The sequence below is a fragment of the Lepisosteus platostomus genome, chromosome 11 (genome assembly GCF_059453375.1).
Source record: "Lepisosteus platostomus isolate fLepPlt1 chromosome 11, fLepPlt1.hap1, whole genome shotgun sequence".
NCBI classification, from domain to species: domain Eukaryota; kingdom Metazoa; phylum Chordata; class Actinopteri; order Semionotiformes; family Lepisosteidae; genus Lepisosteus; species Lepisosteus platostomus.
In genome coordinates this window covers 19882444-19900693 of record NC_142621.1, presented here as the reverse complement: position 1 = coordinate 19900693, position 18250 = coordinate 19882444, and the positions used below count along the sequence as shown (strand labels likewise).

The following is an 18250-nucleotide window of genomic DNA, read 5'->3' as shown; positions in this document are numbered from 1 at the left end:
TGGGAGCTCTATATGAAGCCTCAAAGTTTACTATCATGAGGTTCTATCTGTCAACCAAAAAGAAACATGACAGTGGTGGTGTGGAGACACAGCAAGAATCAAACACTGCAGATCACTCACAGGAAAACACACAGGATTTTCCCTCTACAGACTCACAAATTGATCCACCATTGGAATTAGAAACATTAGATGTCATCTATGTTGGAAATACTGGAAATGATTTGAACTTAGGCAGTGATGACGTGGCACAATTTTATCCTGCAGATGTCACAGACGATTCCAGTTTAGCTCAGCAAAGTTCTACCATATTTACTGGGGAAAATGTGGAGGATAGCAATATTATTACAATTTTCAATGGAGACCTCTCTGAGATGGGAGAACAAAGTCTAGAAGACACTTTGCCTCTGGCACAAGAACTCAGGGAACCAGACAAAAAAATCCTTGTTGTCCATCGCAGCCAGATACTATCTGAGCTTATTGAACATTTCACTGATGAACGCCTTTCATATACTCAATCAGAAATTCAAGTAAAGCTTCTACTACCAAATGGGCAGTATGAGAATGGATACGATGATGGAGGTGTTCTCAGAGATTGCCTCTCTGAATTCTGGCATGAATTCTATGAACAATGTACAACAGGCAGCACTTTCAAGATACCATTTCTCCGACATGACTATGGCAAAAAAAAGTGGCAGAGTATAGGTAAAATTATTTCTTTTGGTTGGCAGAAACAGAAGTATTTGCCCATCAAGCTTGCTCCTGTAATCTTGGAACAGGCAGCTCTTGGATATGTGAAGAGTGATCTTGTTGACAATTTTCTAAAGTATGTCTCAGAATCTGACCGTTATACCTTGGAATGTTGTCGCAGAGACTTCAACAGTTCTGACCAAGATGAATTACTGGAAATCTTGGACAACTACAGCTGCCGAAGAATGCCAAATGCACACAACATTGAACAAATTCTGCAAGAACTGGCTCACAAAACCCTTATTCAAGAGCCTGCTTATGTTATCGAACAGTGGGAAAGTGTACTCGCTCCCCTCAGCAAAGCCCTTGAGGAAATTGAAACTGTGTATGAAAACTTGCAGCCAACGGCAAATCATACGGTCACTGAAGTTTCCCTGCACAATGAATGCACAGGAAAAGGAAATATCAAAGCATATTACAACATACCTGCGAGAGTGTGATGGAAGGAAACAGTCTCTGTTCCTGAGGTTCTGCACAGGCTCAGATCTTTTTCTCGGCAAGACTGTAACTGTTGACTTCACACACATGCAAGGATTTGAGAGAAGACCTATGGCACATACATGTGGCTGTTATTTGAGAGTGTCTATTCATTATGATAGCTATCCTGACTTCAGGTGTGAAATGAACAAAATTTTGGAAAGTAATATATGGGTAATGGACATAGTTTAGTATTTTAGTCTGTCGACCTACAGACTAAACAGATTAGAAATATGTGCATCTTTCACCATTCAAAACTTTTGGTAAAGTATACTTATTCACATTTAAAGGCCATCTGACCAAGTCTGTACCTTTACACATATAAGCATATAAGATATACTGAGTTTTGAGTGTACTTATGATAGAATGTTCATAATTTCACTGAAGAAATTAAAAAGTCTCAGGTTAAATTGCACTTTTATTTTTGTCATTTTGGTACAAGAATTTCTTTTAGACTGATTGTTCATACAGTATATTGAGTGAGAAACTAATGGATGTTTTTTCACCTTAAAAAAATATGGTGATGCAGTTTAATAAAAGTTCTTTTTTGAGCGATTTGCATTCTCTAAGCTACCAAGCACTTTTGTGCCAATAAACTCTGGTGCCATGTAGTGTCTAATAATGTTACAACTTTTGCGTTTTATGTAATTTAGTCACAATATGGCAGCAGAGTTTATTTGCACAATAACTGGACAGTTCATGGCAAAGATGAATTCTAAGTGCTCACTTTGGTCAACACTTGATTTAGAATGAATCTTTGTCATTAACTCTTCAGTTAGATGTTTCTTGGGGTAGCGGTAACTTTGCAGAATCTGAATTTTTTTATTTGTGTTTGACTAGTTTGGCTATTTGTGGATTTTGTCTGACATTTTTATGAAACATCAAGATTGCAGATGAGTTCAAATGCCTTGCGTTTAGTGAATATTATTTGTACTATATTTACATTGCATTTGGTGAAAGGAAATGAGAGAGGTGAGGTAATGTTATTGTCAAACATTTCATATAATGTTAGATAATGTTATTGTCAAATCAAAGTTGGGTTGCTTTTATGTGTGAACATTATCTATAGTCCATTAAAGATTGTTTACACTGTTTGCATCTTTTGGCACATTTACTTTCATTTGTTCCTTGTTTCATCCTATTTCACACTCAATGTTAAATCAGATCTAAAGACAACACATTAAAAGTGGTAACATCTTTACCACTTTTAATGTGTAACATCAAATGCTGTGGCATTTGAGAAAAACAAAACACCCTTATACCTAGATCCCACATTTGTAAGCAGTTTATCTTATCCAGAGAGTGCAAAGTCCCCTATTCTCCTATTCCTACTCAAGGTCCAGCCCATTGAGGACCATTTCACGTAGTCTTAAGTAAAGGTCAGTGATTTCAAACACATCATCTGGCATTGCAAGGTTCTGTTCAGCCATCAGTTCAACACAAAGATGGAAGACATCCTCATCACAGGGGTAGTCCTTTACACAACAGTCTTCTCGACAGATATCGACTTTGATTTGGTCAACTGCCTGCAAATAGTTCTGTGCGCCATATAAACTTGGGGCAGCATACATCACTGAAGGTCGTCCACTGGGAGCGCGAGGGTTGTGGGTTGGCCTTATTCTGTGATTATTCCAGGCAGTCAGCACTTCATTGAGCTCCTCCTACACAATAGAAATCAATTGTTTTGAAATAAGGTTTGTTAAATCACTTTATGGAACTCAAAGAAGAGATCTTTAATAAGTATAATAGTATGAAACATAGTAGAATGTTATGTTTTACTATTCATATCAAAATCTGTAATGACAGGTATGTTACATTTACCTGTATGGTGTTTTGGAAACAAAACTGAATGAGTGATTTGTCGATGAAGGTGTCAACAAAATGCCCATCTTCTCTCAGCTGTTCAAAATGGTCCATCCAAAACTGACTGCACTGTGCTCTTAGTGTAGCCCACCAGCGTTCAATTCTCTGATTCCCAGTGCTTGGGCCAAGAGTGACACATTCTGTGCTATCCTCATTCATTTCGCGCAGAAACCTTTGCATTACAGCAACGTGGGTGTTTTCGGTTCCATGATCAAGTCGTACTCTTTGTGGAAGACCGTTGTTTTTATAGACAGCGTCTATAAAATAACCCGCAATAATTCGTGGGTCATTATTGGTTTTGTATGCTTCTAACCAGATCATTTTTCTCGAGAAGCCATCAATGCACCCGTTGATGCATATCCCGTAAGGTTTTAATTTGTCATACCCATCAATATGCCACACATAGTTTGGTCCGCGGCTGTAATACTGCCGGCGCCTCAGGCGATTTTGCGCACGCAGATCTACTCCTCGCCCGTCCATAAGGCGCAGTAACTGACGGACAGTCTCTCTATCCGTTATTATCCCTGCCATCCAGCATTTTTGGTGCATCCACCGATAGCCATGATGTCTGCCAGAAGTCTGTAGCTGTTGGTGTATGAATGAGGCGACCTCCGCTTCATCTGTCTTGTTTCGCCTTCGCCAGAGCTGATTCTTACACAGCATTCTTTCCAAGGTCCGAAGACTCAGTTTTACATTGTGTGATTCCTCCAATAACACCAAAATTTCATGGTTTGTGTAACCACGACAAAATAAGTCCTCTATAATGGTGTCCATCTTGCAAACCGTGTAGGGATTATAACGAGCAAAACTATTGTAGACCTGCATTAATTTGATTTTTATCAGGGCACTTGACAATACAACTCTCCATGCCTTTAGATCTTGTACGATTTATGAATGATTTTAAGTCGCAATTCTGAGTTACTAAGTCGGAATTCTGAGATACTAAGTCGGAATTCTGAGTTGCTAAGTCGCAATTCTGAGATACTATGTCGGAATTCTGACTTACTAAGTCGCAATTCTGAGATACTAAGTCAGAATTCTGACTTACTAAGTCGGAATTCTGAGATGCTAAGTCGCAATTCTGAGTTACTAAGTCGGAATTCTGAGATGCTAAGTCGGAATTCTGACTTACTAAGTCGCAATTCTGAGATACTAAGTCGGAATTCTGACTTACTAAGTCGCAATTCTGAGATACTAAGTCGGAATTCTGACTTGCTAAGTCGCAATTCTGAGATACTAAGTCGGAATTCTGAGTTACTAAGTCGCAATTCTGAGATACTAAGTCGGAATTCTGACTTACTAAGTCGTAATTCTGAGATACTAAGTCGGAATTCTGAGATACTAAGTCGGAATTCTGAGATACCATAGCGCGTTTTTTTTTTACTCCCTGGCGGAAACGGGCTTCCATAATATAGTGTCAATAATATTTGCTATTTTAGTTTTTCAAAGAAGCCTTTCAAAGGCTTGTGGCGACTGTTAAATTGCCCCACTGGATAAATTGTTTGGAATTAGACCAGTTTAACAACTCTTTTCCTCCCCCTCTTTCCACGTGTGATCCCATAAGGAAGTACAATACGCTCCTGCTTTGTTTAACGATGGTGTGAAAAATAAATCTAAATGGTGAGAAAGCTATGCTTAAACTTAATTAAGGGACTTAGAAGAAGCATCAGCTCGTCCATCCTCTACAGCGCAGACCCGGAAGCCGCGGAGCCGCCTGACCGTGACTGGCCGGACAGGAGACAGCACAAGCGGTGTGAGCGCAAACAGAAACGCGGTAAGAGAGCCGGGCTGCAAATAAGACTTAAAGAACAGCTGAACAGACCACCTATACCCAGCCTGTTCCTCGCTAACATATGGTCCCTAGACAACAAACTGGATGAAATCAAACTCAGACTCACTACTCACCAGTAAATACAGTAAAAGACTGCTGCACTCTTGTGTTTACGGAAAGATGGCTTCACAACAACATACAACAACAATGACTCCGCCATTCAGCTGAATGATTTTTTAACTCTCCGATCGGACAGAACAGCCGCCTCTGGTAAAAATAAAGGAGGAGGTCTGTGTATTTATGTCAATCAAGCATGGTGAAGAGATGCTACAGAAATCGCGATCCACTTCTCATCTGATTTAGAATTTCTTATGGTAAAATGCCGACCCTTCTATTTACCAAGGGAATTCACGTCGGTCATTATTACCGCTGTGTACATACAGTGCCTTGCGAAAGTATTCGGCCCCCTTGAACTTTTCAACCTTTTGCCACATTTCAGGCTTCAAACGTAAAGATATAAATTTTTTATTTTATGTGAAGAATCACCAACAAGTGGGACACAATTGTGAAGTGGAACGAAATCTATTGGATTTTTGAAACTTTTTTAACTAATAAAAAAATGAAAAGTGGGGCGTGCAAAATTATTCAGCCCCTTTACTTTCAGTGCAGCAAACTCACTCCAGAAGTTCAGCGAGGATCTCTGAATGATCCAATGTTGTCCTAAATGACTGATGGTGATAAATAGAATCCACCTGTGTGTAATCAAGTCTCTGTATAAATGCACCTGCTCTGTGATAGTCTCAAGGTTCTGTTGAAAGCGCAGAGAGCATCATGAAGACCAAGGAACACACCAGGCAGGTCCGTAATACTGTTGTGGAGAAGTTTAAAGCCGGATTTGGATACAAAAAGATTTCCCAAGCTTCAAACATCCCAAGGAGCACTGTGCAAGCGATCATCTTGAAATGGAAGGAGTATCAGACCACTGCAAATCTACCAAGACCTGGCCGTCCCTCTAAACTTTCAGCTCAGACAAGGAGAAGACTGATCAGAGATGCAGCCAAGAGGCCCATGATCACTCTGGATGAACTGCAGAGAACTACAGCTGAGGTGGGAGAGTCTGTCCATAGGACAACAATCAGTCTTACACTGCACAAATCTGGCCTTTATGGAAGAGTGGCAAGAAGAAAGCCATTTCTCAAAGATATCCATAAAAAGTCTCGTCTAAAGTTTGCCACAAGCCACCTGGGAGACACCCCAAACATGTGGAAGAAGGTGCTCTGGTCAGGTGAAACCAAAATCGAACTTTTTGGCCACAATGCAAAACGATATGTTTGGCGTAAAAGCAACACAGCTCATCACCCTCAACACACCATCCCCACTGTCAAACATGGTGGTGGCAGCATCATGGTTTGGGCCTGCTTTTCTTCAGCAGGGACAGGGAAGATGGTTAAAATTGAGGGGAAGATGGATGCAGCCAAATACAGGACCATTCTGGTTGAAAACCTGTTGGAGTCTGCAAAAGACCTGAAACTGGGACGGAGATTTATCTTCCAACAAGACAATGATCCCAAACATACAGCAAAATCTACAAAGGAATGGTTCACAAATAAATGTATCCAGGTGTTTGAATGGCCAAGTCAAAGTCCAGACCTGAATCCAATCGAGAATCTGTGGAAAGAGCTGAAAACTGCTGTTCACAAACGCTCTCCATCCAACCTCACTGAGCTCGAGCTGTTTTGCAAGGAAGAATGGGCAAGAATTTCAGTCTCTCGATGTGCAAAACTGATAGAGACATACCCCAAGCGACTTGCAGCTGTAATCGCAGCAAAAGGTGGCTCTACAAAGTATTAACGCAAGGGGGCCGAATAATTTTGCACGCCCCACTTTTCATTTTTTTATTAGTTAAAAAAGTTTCAAAAATCCAATAGATTTCGTTCCACTTCACAATTGTGTCCCACTTGTTGGTGATTCTTCACATAAAATAAAAAATTTATATCTTTATGTTTGAAGCCTGAAATGTGGCAAAAGGTTGAAAAGTTCAAGGGGGCCGAATACTTTCGCAAGGCACTGTACCTCCTAACGCTAATGCTAAGGAAGGAGTCAAAACCCTATCCAACGCTATTAGTAAACAAGAATCAGCACACCCTGATGAAGTTTTTATTATTGCAGGCGATTTTAATCAGGGAAAACTAAAATCAGTCCTGCCTAGCTACAACCAACATGTTGACTGCCCTACCAGAGGAAACAACACACTAGACCATGTTTATACTAACGTACCCGGAGCTTACAAAGCAGTACCTCACCCCCCTCTTGGACAATCTGACCACATTTCCCTATTCCTACTCCCAGCCTACAGTCAACTTCTCAAACGCACCAAGGCTTCAGTTATAACTGTAAAAACATGGACCAAAGAGGTAGAATCAATGCTTCAGGACTGTTTAGAGTGCACAGATTGGAGTGTGTTCAAAGATGCAGCCTCCCACAGATCCCACACCGATATTGACATGTATGCATCATCAGTCACCAGGTACATCAGCAAATGTGCTGATGATGTGGCGAGTGTTAAAAAGATACGCAAACTCCCAAATCAAAAACACTGATATCTGCTCCCTGCTCAAAGCCTGTGATGTAGCCTTCAAATCTGGTAATGAGGAAGAATTGAGAGTGGCAAGGAAAAAAATTAAGAGCTGGCATAAAATCTGCCAAGAAACAGTACAAATCCCAGATAGAACACAACTACAACACCAACGTTAACCCACGACACATGTGGCAAGACATACAATCACAAGCTACAAGAACAAAACAAGCCATGTAAGTGCTACTGACCTTTCCTTTCCAAACAAGCTTAACACCTTCTACGCACGCTTCGAAGCTCATAACCTGAACCAACCACCTGGACCACTGACTCCCCTGCCACCCCACCCCCACACCCCCCAAGCTAGCTATGTGGAAATCACTAAGTAGAGTGAACACACAAAAAGCTGCTGGACCGGATGGTATCCCTGGCCTGGTATGCAGAACATGTGCCTGGCAGATAGCTGATGTCTGTACTGACATCTTCAACCTGTCCTTGGCCCAGGCCACTGTACCTAGCTGCTTCAAGACAACCACCATTATGCCAGTACCAAATAAATCAGCACCCACATGCCTGAACGACTACCGCCCTATTGCACTTACTCCCATCATAATGATGTGTTTTAAAAAACTAATATTTCCACACATTAAAGCCAGCATTCCAAAAACACTTGATCCTCTCCGCACAAACCGCTCCACGGAGGATGCAATCTCCTACAGCTTTACACACCACACTAACCCACCTGGAAAAAAGGAACACCTATACAAGAAAGCTGTTCATTGACTTTAGCTCAGCATTTAACACCATCATATCCACAAAACTTGCTACCAAACTCAGGGCTCTAGATCTAGATACCACCCTCTTTAGCTGGATCCTAGACTTCCTCACCAGCAGACCCCAGACTGTCAGGATTGGCAACCTCACCTCCAACATGCTCACCCTTAACACCGGTGCCCCTCAAAGTTGTGTGCTCAGCCCACTGCTTTACTGGTCAGGAGCAATGACCCCAGGGCAGAGCCAGATTTTTACACAGGTAATCAAACAAGCTGATGCAGCAAGCAAGCAGGAAGAAAACAACAATCAAAAACAAAAAAATGTTGTAGGCAGGTGACCGAGAACAAAGCACATGGCAAATTCAGAAGTGAAATACTAAGCCAGAAAAACACAGGAAATAAGCACAGGAAAACTCCACATGTGAAGTAAAACAAAGCTCAGTTAGAACACAAAGGTAAACACACAGGGAATGCCAAAACTAGTAAAACATTCACTAAGACTAAAAGCCAGCTAGTGCAGGGGTTCAGTATGTCTTAAATATGCAGATGCGAAAGGTGTGGTAATTTACAGCACACAGGTGGAAACAACTCCTAATCAGAGGGCATTCTCACAGCAACCAGTTGACTGACAAGACTAATTGAGGCTTTGTCAGTTGTGGTAGTAATTCCTCTGCAATCTCCTACACTCCAGAGGAGTATCCATGACACTGGTCATATTAACACCTCAAATCATATTTTTTCATAATACATCTACACATTATTCTATTGTAAGATTCATGGTTCGAATCTTCATTTATTTTCCAGTAACTTCTTTTACATCTATTCCATTACATCAGCAGCCATATCACCCTGCAACTCACAACTGGCAACCCACTGAAGCTAAGCAGGTGTGAGCCTGGTCAGTACCTGGATGGGAGACCTCCTGGGAAAAACTAAGGTTGCTGCTGGAAGAGGTGTTAGTGGGGCCAGCGGGGGGCGCTCACCCTGTGGTCCATGTGGGTCCTAATGCCCCAGTATAGTGACGGGGACACTATACTGTAAACAAGCGCTGTCCTTCGGATGAGACATAAAACAGAGGTCCTGACTCTCTGTGGTCATTAAAAATCCCAGGGTGTTTCTCGAAAAGAGTAGGGTTGTAACCCTGGCGTCCTGGCCAAATTTCCCATTGGCCCTTACCAGTCATGGCCTCCTAATAATAATCCCCCTCTATGAATTGGCTTAATTACTCTGCTCTCCTCCCCACTGATAGCTGAAGTGTGGTGAGCGTTCTGGCTGCCGTCGCATCATCCAGGTGGAATCTGCACATTGGTGGTGGTGGAGGGGAGTCCCCATTATCTGTAAAGCGCTTTGAGTGGAGTGTCCAGAAAAGCGCTATATAAGTGTAAGCAATTATTATTATTATTACATCTGTTGTACCATATTTCCAAATATAAGCCACACCCAGAAATTTGGACAGTGGAGATTTACGAAAGCACAAGTTACCTTCCCAATAGAAACATTTGAAATGAAAAAGTTCTCTTGGATGTAAATAAATACTGGAAAATAGAGACAAAAAATATAGTAAACCATTTAACTCCCTTGTATCCGAAAGAAAGGGTCTCCAGATACAAGGGAGTTTAAAGCAAACTGATAAGCAATATCTCCTAGCCTAAAGCAACACGACAATGATAAAACCCATTCCTCATTATCCAGGCATGGGATGCTCTGAATACTGGACTTGGAATGTTTAGTTGTGCAGCTGCCTTAAGGGCTTTAAACTTAATATTATCTGTTGTGACCACAAATCCAAACTGCCTTTTGCTTGATGACTCCCATGCTGTTAAGCACACAAGATCACCTCCTTCTCGAATGCAAACGTGTACTGTGATCTCATGTTCATTTTGGATACTTAAAAAGTTATATCAAAGTTTTATCATTTAATTGCAACAACACTCCAGAACCAAGCAAAATGGAAGTTTGTTACAGTACATGTGAACAGTTCAACATTGTTCAGCACTCCGGTATTAAACATGTCAACAACTAGATCGACTTCCAATTTATTTTACTTGTATTTGAACACAAGCCTAAAATTTGGACAAAAAAGTGTGGCTTCAGGTAAATACATTGTCATAGGGCTGCAATGCATTAGACATGCAAATGAAATATGCTTGGAACATGTGTAAGTAGTTGATTCAATAATCACAACCCCATACACACAATTCCATTTGTACTGTGAAATGCACAGACTATTAAAAAACTATTACAGCAGGTTTACAGCAGTCATGGCTACGTACGGCAGCAGACTCTATTAAAAAGCCTCTATTGTATTTAACAGGAAGCAACTCTTAATACTGTAATTATTTGATATTAGTATCCAAGAGGGACAGCACAGTGGTTAACACTCCTGGGGCCTCATGTTCAATTTCCTTGTATGGTGTGTTGTATCTGAGTACTTAAGTTTCCTTCCACAGTCCAAAGACATGCTGTTAGGTTAACTGGCTTATGGGAAAATTGACCCTGGAGCATGTGCTTGTTTGCATCTGTGTGTGCACTGCAATGGACTGGCGTCCCATTCAAAGTGTTTTGCATCCACTGGCTGCTGAGTTAGGCACCGGCTCCCCAGTGACCAGTACTAGATAAAGAAGTAAGATGATGGAATGATGGTACCAAGAATGTGGCTCATCACACAATGAAAGGGTTCCAAACTTTTATGGATTCATTATGGATGTTATATTCAAACTTTGGCAAGCCCTCCACCCAACCCAACAGCTGTACAGAAGAACAAAACATATCACCATGGAAAAACAAGACATTGATATATGTTTTTAAATTTCTTAGGTGTTAAATTGCAGCCTAGGTGCTCTGGGTGGTTAATTATATTTTTAAATTATATTTCCCCCTAAACAGAATATGGCAAAAATTAAAAGAAGAAAATTTTAGGAAACAAAATAATTATTTTTCATAAATTAAGCACAACAACCAGATATATTGGGGGAACAACACCTGTAAAACAAAAACAATGACATTCCACATTTGCTTACTTAAAATTAAACTACAAACCAGAAACATGGGGACAGTACTCAAAACATAGTCCCATGGAGTTGCACCAAAATTGGTTTTACCAGATTTACAAGGAACTTTGTTAGAAGTTCAAGTGTGGTACTGAGAAGCTACACCTTTCTGCAGGATTACCAGTCCAGGTGGTGGCTACTGCAGGCAAGGCGAGCAGCTGGCCCCAGCACTGTGGACGTTGAGGTCTGAGGCACCTGCTGCTTGTCCACTCGCAGGCTGTCACCTCTGAAAATTGGGAACATCCAACGCTGGGGCATCTGGAGAGGAATCAGTGTGGAAATATCCCTTCTCAACTCCTTAGGCACATGGCAGTTATCTGTGAGAACAGGGCTGATGCAGGCATTACTGAATTCCTCTAAACATGTACAAGTATGGAAACAGGAAGGCTTGAGTGCAGAATGTAAAAATAACAGTGTAAGTAGGGTAAGTACTGGGTAGGATAAGTCAGACGCTTCCAGGGAAACAATGGTCAGCAATAAACTGGTAGAGCCCAATAGCACAGTGCCTAGGGAGACTGCTGCTATAACTAGTTGGGATGGGGGGTATTTTGTAGTTTTAGCACTGTGGGATTCAGGCAGATGGACCCATTTCTCCTTGTTATTCAGGTCTCATTTAACTCTGGCTGTAACAGCTTAGCCACTCAGTTGACTCTGATTTTCTAAGAGAGCTGGACATTACAATACATATTTGTGACTGGTATTTTTTATTCTGTGGTTAAACAAACAGTATTGCTTTGTCTGCCTTTTGACATTTACGGTATCACAAAAGATTTAATGGGGCTCTAGTTAGCTTAGCTTTTGAGAATGAATGCATTTAGAGCTTAGAAAAAGAAAATACAATTTTATGTCCCTGTTTATTGCTCTGGTAAGGCCTTTTTGTAAAAATTACAACTTAATTCATAACTTAACTGACCTACACTTCGACTTCTTGCATCTCTACAGCATTAAACCAGGAAAACTAGTGAAACAAGGACACAAACGGAAATTATGATCAAGTGCTTTAAGGTCTGAGACCAGGTAAGACATCTTTATCCATATGGGAAGGTCTTTTTAAAAATATGGACATGACTCTTGGTTCTACAAGCTACCATCAACTACACAAGGAAGATTGGACCAAACAGTTGTAAACTTTCTAGGTTGAGTATCTTTAGACAGGCAACATACCTCTACCATCCTCTTTTTGTGGTATATTATTGATGTCTGGGGTGCTTTTGGCAGAGAAGGATGTCCGTCTGCTACCTGTTTGCTGCTGACATTCAGTTGATGAGCACATTTCATTAATGCATTCCAACGGCTCCTGGAAGGTAACGGAAGCCTTTGTTGTGCAGTAAGTGAGAGAAATATGTAAGACAATCAAAGAATTAACCAAAAAATAAGTATCAAATGTTGTGAGTTCAACTAGAATAGAGAACTATTCTCTTTTATACTTAGTGGCACTATAATTATATTGCTACTCTCTTGTCCATAACATTCTTAAATGCTATGGATTACCAAGGCAACATTACAACCTGAATGTTGGTCACAAATCCTGATAAAATCCTAGCAAAATGGAAAAACTACAGAAACATAATTTTTAGTTAAATTATCTATTTTCTAAGCATGCATAGAAAAGTATATTCATTACCGACTTTTTAACTTAATATTACAATTTGACTTTCCAGTTCTAGTTTTCTTATTATTATCGTGCATACTTTTCTTAGCTACAAAAAATGTTCTACAGAGTTTAACCACAATAAAATATAAGACAGTAGTTGCAGTACTTGAAAGCCAAAGATGACCAAATTAAAATCAATCTGAAAATATTTTTCAAAATGTATTTTTTAATCTTTTATATTTGAATAATAAACCAGTTATTTTCTGTTTTAAACCTTGTAAAATATTTGAGTCAGTGTTTTAATTAAAATGGAGAGGAAATCAGAGTGCAGTGTCATGAAATCCGATAAACTCCCAGCACTGCTAAATTGATTCAGTGTCCTTCAGTTCTGACGTCAACAGGTCTGTAGCAGTGCAGTCCCGAGAGTTAATTAATCACACCAGCTGCATGTTCACTGTGGCTGCTGTCCATTACTGGAATGAGAGCTTCATCAATGTCACAGAAAAAAACAACAAGTAGTTACAACCTTAGGCAAAGGTCGCCCATTTTACACAAAACACTGCTTTTGCAGGAATGAACACTTGACCGCATTAAGGTGGCTGAAAAAATCGATAAGCAGCAGAGTTTTATGAATGAGAACCTTACATCACAGGATTTTACTACCCAGAAACTTCACTACCCAGAAACTTTAACTCAAAATATAACTCATCTCTATGCAAAATTCAAAATTACAATGCAGGAACATTCTGATTCTTATTTCAAATGTGTTGGATTATGTACCTTCAAACTCTAACTAAATGATGTCTAATTAAAGTACTATAAAACAGTAAAAACTTATTGGCTAAAACAACACAATTTTTCAGGTAAAAAAGCAATGTTTTTTTAATATAAACAGATCGGCTTTTTTTCTGTGTCCATTCTCCCCATAGCTCTGATAGTATTTGTACAGATTCTGGTTTTGCAAGCTGCATAGTTTTCATGGCATACTGTAGATGTCTGAACTGGGCTACTAACTATCATGCTAGTTATGGTTAAAATGTTCCGAATGCATAATTTATAAAAATAATATTGATTCACAAATTTTAACACAATTAAATGTTTCATTATGATTATGAGCACTATGAATCCACAATATCGATATCAACAGAGACCGCCAACCTTTATCTTACTTTTAGAGTAAGACACAAACACACATACATTAACACCAGGGCCAATTTATATAGTAGCCAAATAACCTACCAGCATGTCTGGACTGTGAGAGGAAATTGGAGCACTCAGAGTAAACCCATGAAAACATATATTGTATGACATATACAAATTCCACAGAGCATCCCAGGGATTGAACTTGGGACCCCATCGCTGTAAGGCAGCAATGCAAAAAACTGCTCCACTGTGATGCTCCTGTTGTAATATATACTTAGCAATTTATGATGCCAAACTATTCAAACCCATCAGAAATGTACCTAAACTCGACTGGTCAGTTGCAAACACATTTACATGTATTTTAATAGGATTTTAGTGATGCTTGTACAAGGTTTCGCCTAGAGCAGGAATTGTGGAAAAAAATGTTCATATTCATTTGAAACCATCATGCTCCATTAGCAAAGGATTACTTTGCTTTGCTCTAGGATTACTAGAGTACTTTCGAATCCACAATGTTTTCCAAAATTTTTACTTGATCACTACATCTATTCTGTTCCTGTCTCAACTGAAGTTCTAACTAACAAAATAGATATTAAACCCAATGGCCTTTTGCCATTTCTTGTATGAGTTTCTTCAGTTCTCTAAATAAAACCTGCACTTTCACTTTCTGTGCTTTGAACAGTCATGGGCATGATTACTATTTCACCTACCACTGTTACACAGCAACTGTATTCATAGCCATATAGTGGTACTGTGTTTACAGAAACAGTGTTGCTTAATGGAAAGAAAGATCAGGAACACAGATTGTTCTACTCCACTAGAAGTGTCAGCTAACTTTCCAAATCATGGAATAAGACAATTATGTGAAGTCCCATAGAAACAAAATATACTGCCAGTGGCTATAACCGTTATTCCAATGTTATCATAGACTACATTAGTAATCATACTATCATTATCATACATAATGAACACCTATACCTGGATCCTGCTTTCAAGATTGTTGTCAAACTCCAGTTCTGGAAGATCACTGAAGTCCACCTCGTTCTGCAGTGCAGAGCTCTTGGTTTTCAGTGTTTGGGATGACCCACTAGCACCACTGTCCTCCAAGGTTATCTGCAAGGAGACAAAGAAAATGATATGAATCAAGCCTTTGACAGCAAAGCACATTTTAAATGAATTAAAACAGTATTCCGTAAGATAGAGCTGATGTGTAATATGTCGCATTGTCTTTCCAGAACAGTAATAATGGCAGTCTGAAGTTTTGAGCATATCTCTTTTAACAGAGATAATCACAAGCAAGGGCCAGTTCTCTGCCAGAATGGTGCCAAACCATTAAAACAACTGTGACAGTCAACAAGAAATCTGATTTAAAAATGACACTATTCTTGCAAGCTTTACCACAATGAACCAGATAAAAAATGCTCATCAAATTTCAGCAAAACTTTTGTACCACTCAGTACACTATATCCACTTTAAACAATACAGAAATGTGAGGGCTTATAGCAAAAACATTTTTGTAGACATCATTTCTGCTGACTCAGAATCTGAACACATAGTTTTCTAAAATACTCCACCTCAGATGACTCCTTACACAATATGACATGTACAGGTACTAGTGCCAGAGATCTAATCTTTACATTACTGGCCCAATGTTTTTATAAATATGCACACTAAATGGCAATGTTTTCCAAATTTTCACCTGATCACCATACCTATTCTGTTTCTGTCACAAATGAAGAACTCAATCTATCATCTTTTGCCATTGCTGGATAATGGTCTTGGTCTTAAATTTCAGTTTCAGGCACCTGTTTGTACATTTGCATGTTCTCCTCCCCTTGTGCGTATGGATATTCTCCCACCTCCAAAGGAGAAGCAGGTTAGGAGAGACTCAGATTTTTAAGTTGTTCCTGCCAAGGACCGACCCCAGGTTGAAAAGACGAAGGCAGCTGAGCACCACTCTTTTGTGCCTTGTCAAGTTATGGTTAGGCGACTCCCTAAACTGCACTTATTTTCGATTACAAACTGCATGGATGAATAGAATTAGAAGTAACCTTCTGACAAAAGGCACTGTCGTACCTGCTGTTTTTGGGAAAGCCTGCTATGGAAAATAGTCAGAATGTCATCTTCTGGACTGTCTGTGATGGGACTGTCTAACTGCTCTCTGGCCCTCAAGTACAGAACCATTGGGTTGAACTGCCTGAAAGGCTGCAAATTAAATATGTGTTAATATCTGCATTAATAAATATATTGCCAATTTCCTACATGGACTATGCTTTTGAAATCTGTATAACAAATGAGCCCAAATACATTTACATTTCATGCAGCATATTGATGGAGCACAATTCTGTCTCAAAGGATATCATAATCTTAAAGTCAGTCACAACTTGAACATGAAGCCAGTTTCAAACTGAACACAGGGCACCTCTCCGATCTCAACAACGCTACAGGGGATAGCGTAGCCCTCCATCTTCATGGCATTGTGAATGTAAAGGTCTTCACTGGTATGTGTGTCACACAGGAACAAATGCAAAACATCCTTCATGTAACAGTATATCACAGCAATCATGGGTCTTTCGCAGCACAGCTTCTTGAAATAACCGACAGCACCTTCACTCCAGGAGCCCTGTTAATTAACACAATACATTTAATTATGTACAATAATAACAAAGCAAATTATGTGCAAATAAATTATACATTTATGCATTGATTTTTGTTTGAAATTTGGTTTTGTAATTAACAATTGCATATTTCTTACATCTCAGTTCACAGCTACAAAACCTGTATCCTACTTGAGCTATTCATATTGGGATATATCATAAGCATTACAGCTCTGTACTAAGTCCAGAACCAATTGGAGAAAAAAGCACATCCCTCACCGACAATACTGCAAGCTTTTAACTGCTCTAGAGACTGCAGAGGTTGGCTGAAAGCTGAGAGTGCGCTAGTCAAATAATCCCAACCTTACTTCTGCTTGGACTGCTACCTAGGGAAACCCAGTTAGAGGTCTGCATGGGCATGAAACTGAAGTCCGAACCTGGCCCGTACCCAAGACTTTGAGACCCAACCCAACGGAGACCGAATAGTACTGCCAAATTTAAGACCCGAACCCGAAATCGGTCAATCTCTTTTTCTCTCAGAGCGAGTAGACACACATGCACACACGGAGACGGATTCTCACAGACGCGGCTTTACAATGCTTTGCTCAGATGCTATGCGCTACACACATACGAGAGAGAGAACGAGTGAGCGGCAAAATGAGTTACGGATTTCTTCTAATAAAAATTAATTTAAAAAAATAAATTAATAATAATAATACATTTTCACTTATTAGAAAACAAATATGACAGGTCAAGGGAGGCACAGATCCAAAATGTTTGGGAACCCTTGCCTTAGGCAGTACTGTACTTCAAGTGAAGTGGGACACCTTCTATATATGAATTGCTTTCCTAAAGCTCTATACAAATGCAAGCAAGAAATTATTGTGTGTGTAACACCTGCTACAAAGCAGAGATTTAAAAAAACAGATGACCTATAAGGATAACTGGATTAGGTCCCTCCAGGATGTGCAGGGTTGAAGCCCTTATACTAAATAAAAAGACATAAAAGAAATTCAGATTTTCTATATGACCTTGTCACTGCACTCTTAGAACTTACATGAGGAACAAGTTCTGATAATTTCTATTATTAAGACAAAACAGTGCTGCCTACTATGACCACTAAATGATAATAAAGTGAAACTATTAAAAATGATACCTGCTGCTGCGTCTAAATGACTAAAGAGATGCAGAGGTTAGGTACTGTTTCTACGTATATTGAAGTAAATGTCTTAATTATCACTTATTGAAATGAAAGTGTTTTCATAACCTGAAATGAGACACTAATAAATATGTATAACTTAACAAAAATATTTATTGCACAACAATAAACTTGTTTCAGATACAAAGTACAAGCACTTTTATTTGGAACTTTTTTATATGGAACAAAACCAGTTAGGCAGCTCTGAAGTTGTGTTCATATCTTAATTTGAACTATGCAAGATCATCCAAGGCCAGATTGTAGAAGGAATAAGGAATGCACTTTCCTAATGATCTCTCATAAGCCCTTTATGTATGCCTAGTCCCAACCAAGATGACTCCCAGAATGAAAAGCCCCATCTGCCATTCAATCAACAAAGGGGTTCTCCCCCTTACCCACGATGACGTCACAACTGATTGACTTTTCCTAATTTAAATTTTCCGAGGGCTCAGTTTATCCACA

General features: G+C 39.6%; 2 protein-coding genes and 1 pseudogene across 10 annotated transcripts in view; 1 reads left to right on the top strand and 2 right to left on the bottom strand.

Moving 5' to 3' along the window:
- The first annotated feature begins 38 nt into the window (after positions 1 to 38).
- Positions 39 to 2318, top strand: LOC148652150 (uncharacterized; annotated as a pseudogene).
- On the bottom strand, positions 1630 to 4502 carry LOC148652149 (uncharacterized). Its single transcript, XM_088598814.1, has 2 exons — positions 3046 to 4502; positions 1630 to 2885 (listed from the first exon to the last, which is right to left on the bottom strand). The coding sequence occupies exons 1-2, from the start codon at positions 3910 to 3912 to the stop codon at positions 2553 to 2555; spliced, it is 1200 nt and encodes a 399-aa protein (XP_088454940.1). The 5' UTR covers positions 3913 to 4502; the 3' UTR covers positions 1630 to 2552.
- Positions 4503 to 10878: 6376 nt separating this feature from the next.
- The window catches only part of tdrd5 (tudor domain containing 5), a 44783-nt gene continuing 37411 nt past the window's right edge, over positions 10879 to 18250 (bottom strand). For 5 of the 9 annotated variants that reach the window (XM_088598799.1, XM_088598795.1, XM_088598798.1 and 2 more), the window contains 5 exons: positions 16416 to 16616; positions 16070 to 16198; positions 14972 to 15106; positions 12421 to 12571; positions 10879 to 11573 (listed from right to left, as the gene is read on the bottom strand). In XM_088598799.1, the coding sequence (XP_088454925.1) occupies positions 11374 to 11573; positions 12421 to 12571; positions 14972 to 15106; positions 16070 to 16198; positions 16416 to 16616 (816 nt within the window). In that variant the 3' untranslated portion in view covers positions 10879 to 11373. Of the gene's footprint in view, positions 11574 to 12420; positions 12572 to 13058; positions 13336 to 14089; positions 15107 to 16069; positions 16199 to 16415; positions 16617 to 18250 lie in introns of those variants that run through there. The other 4 variants (XM_088598797.1, XM_088598800.1, XR_015925233.1 and 1 more) reach the window with 4 other exon arrangements.

Excerpts from the sequence above, each read along its gene's own strand:
- LOC148652149 (XM_088598814.1), bottom strand. The coding sequence starts at position 3,912 with ATGCAGGTCTACAATAGTTTTGCTCGTTATAATCCCTACACGGTTTGC. Across the intron at positions 2,886-3,045 it reads GTTTCCAAAACACCATACAG|GAGGAGCTCAATGAAGTGCT; the intron begins GTAAATGTAACA and ends TCTATTGTGTAG.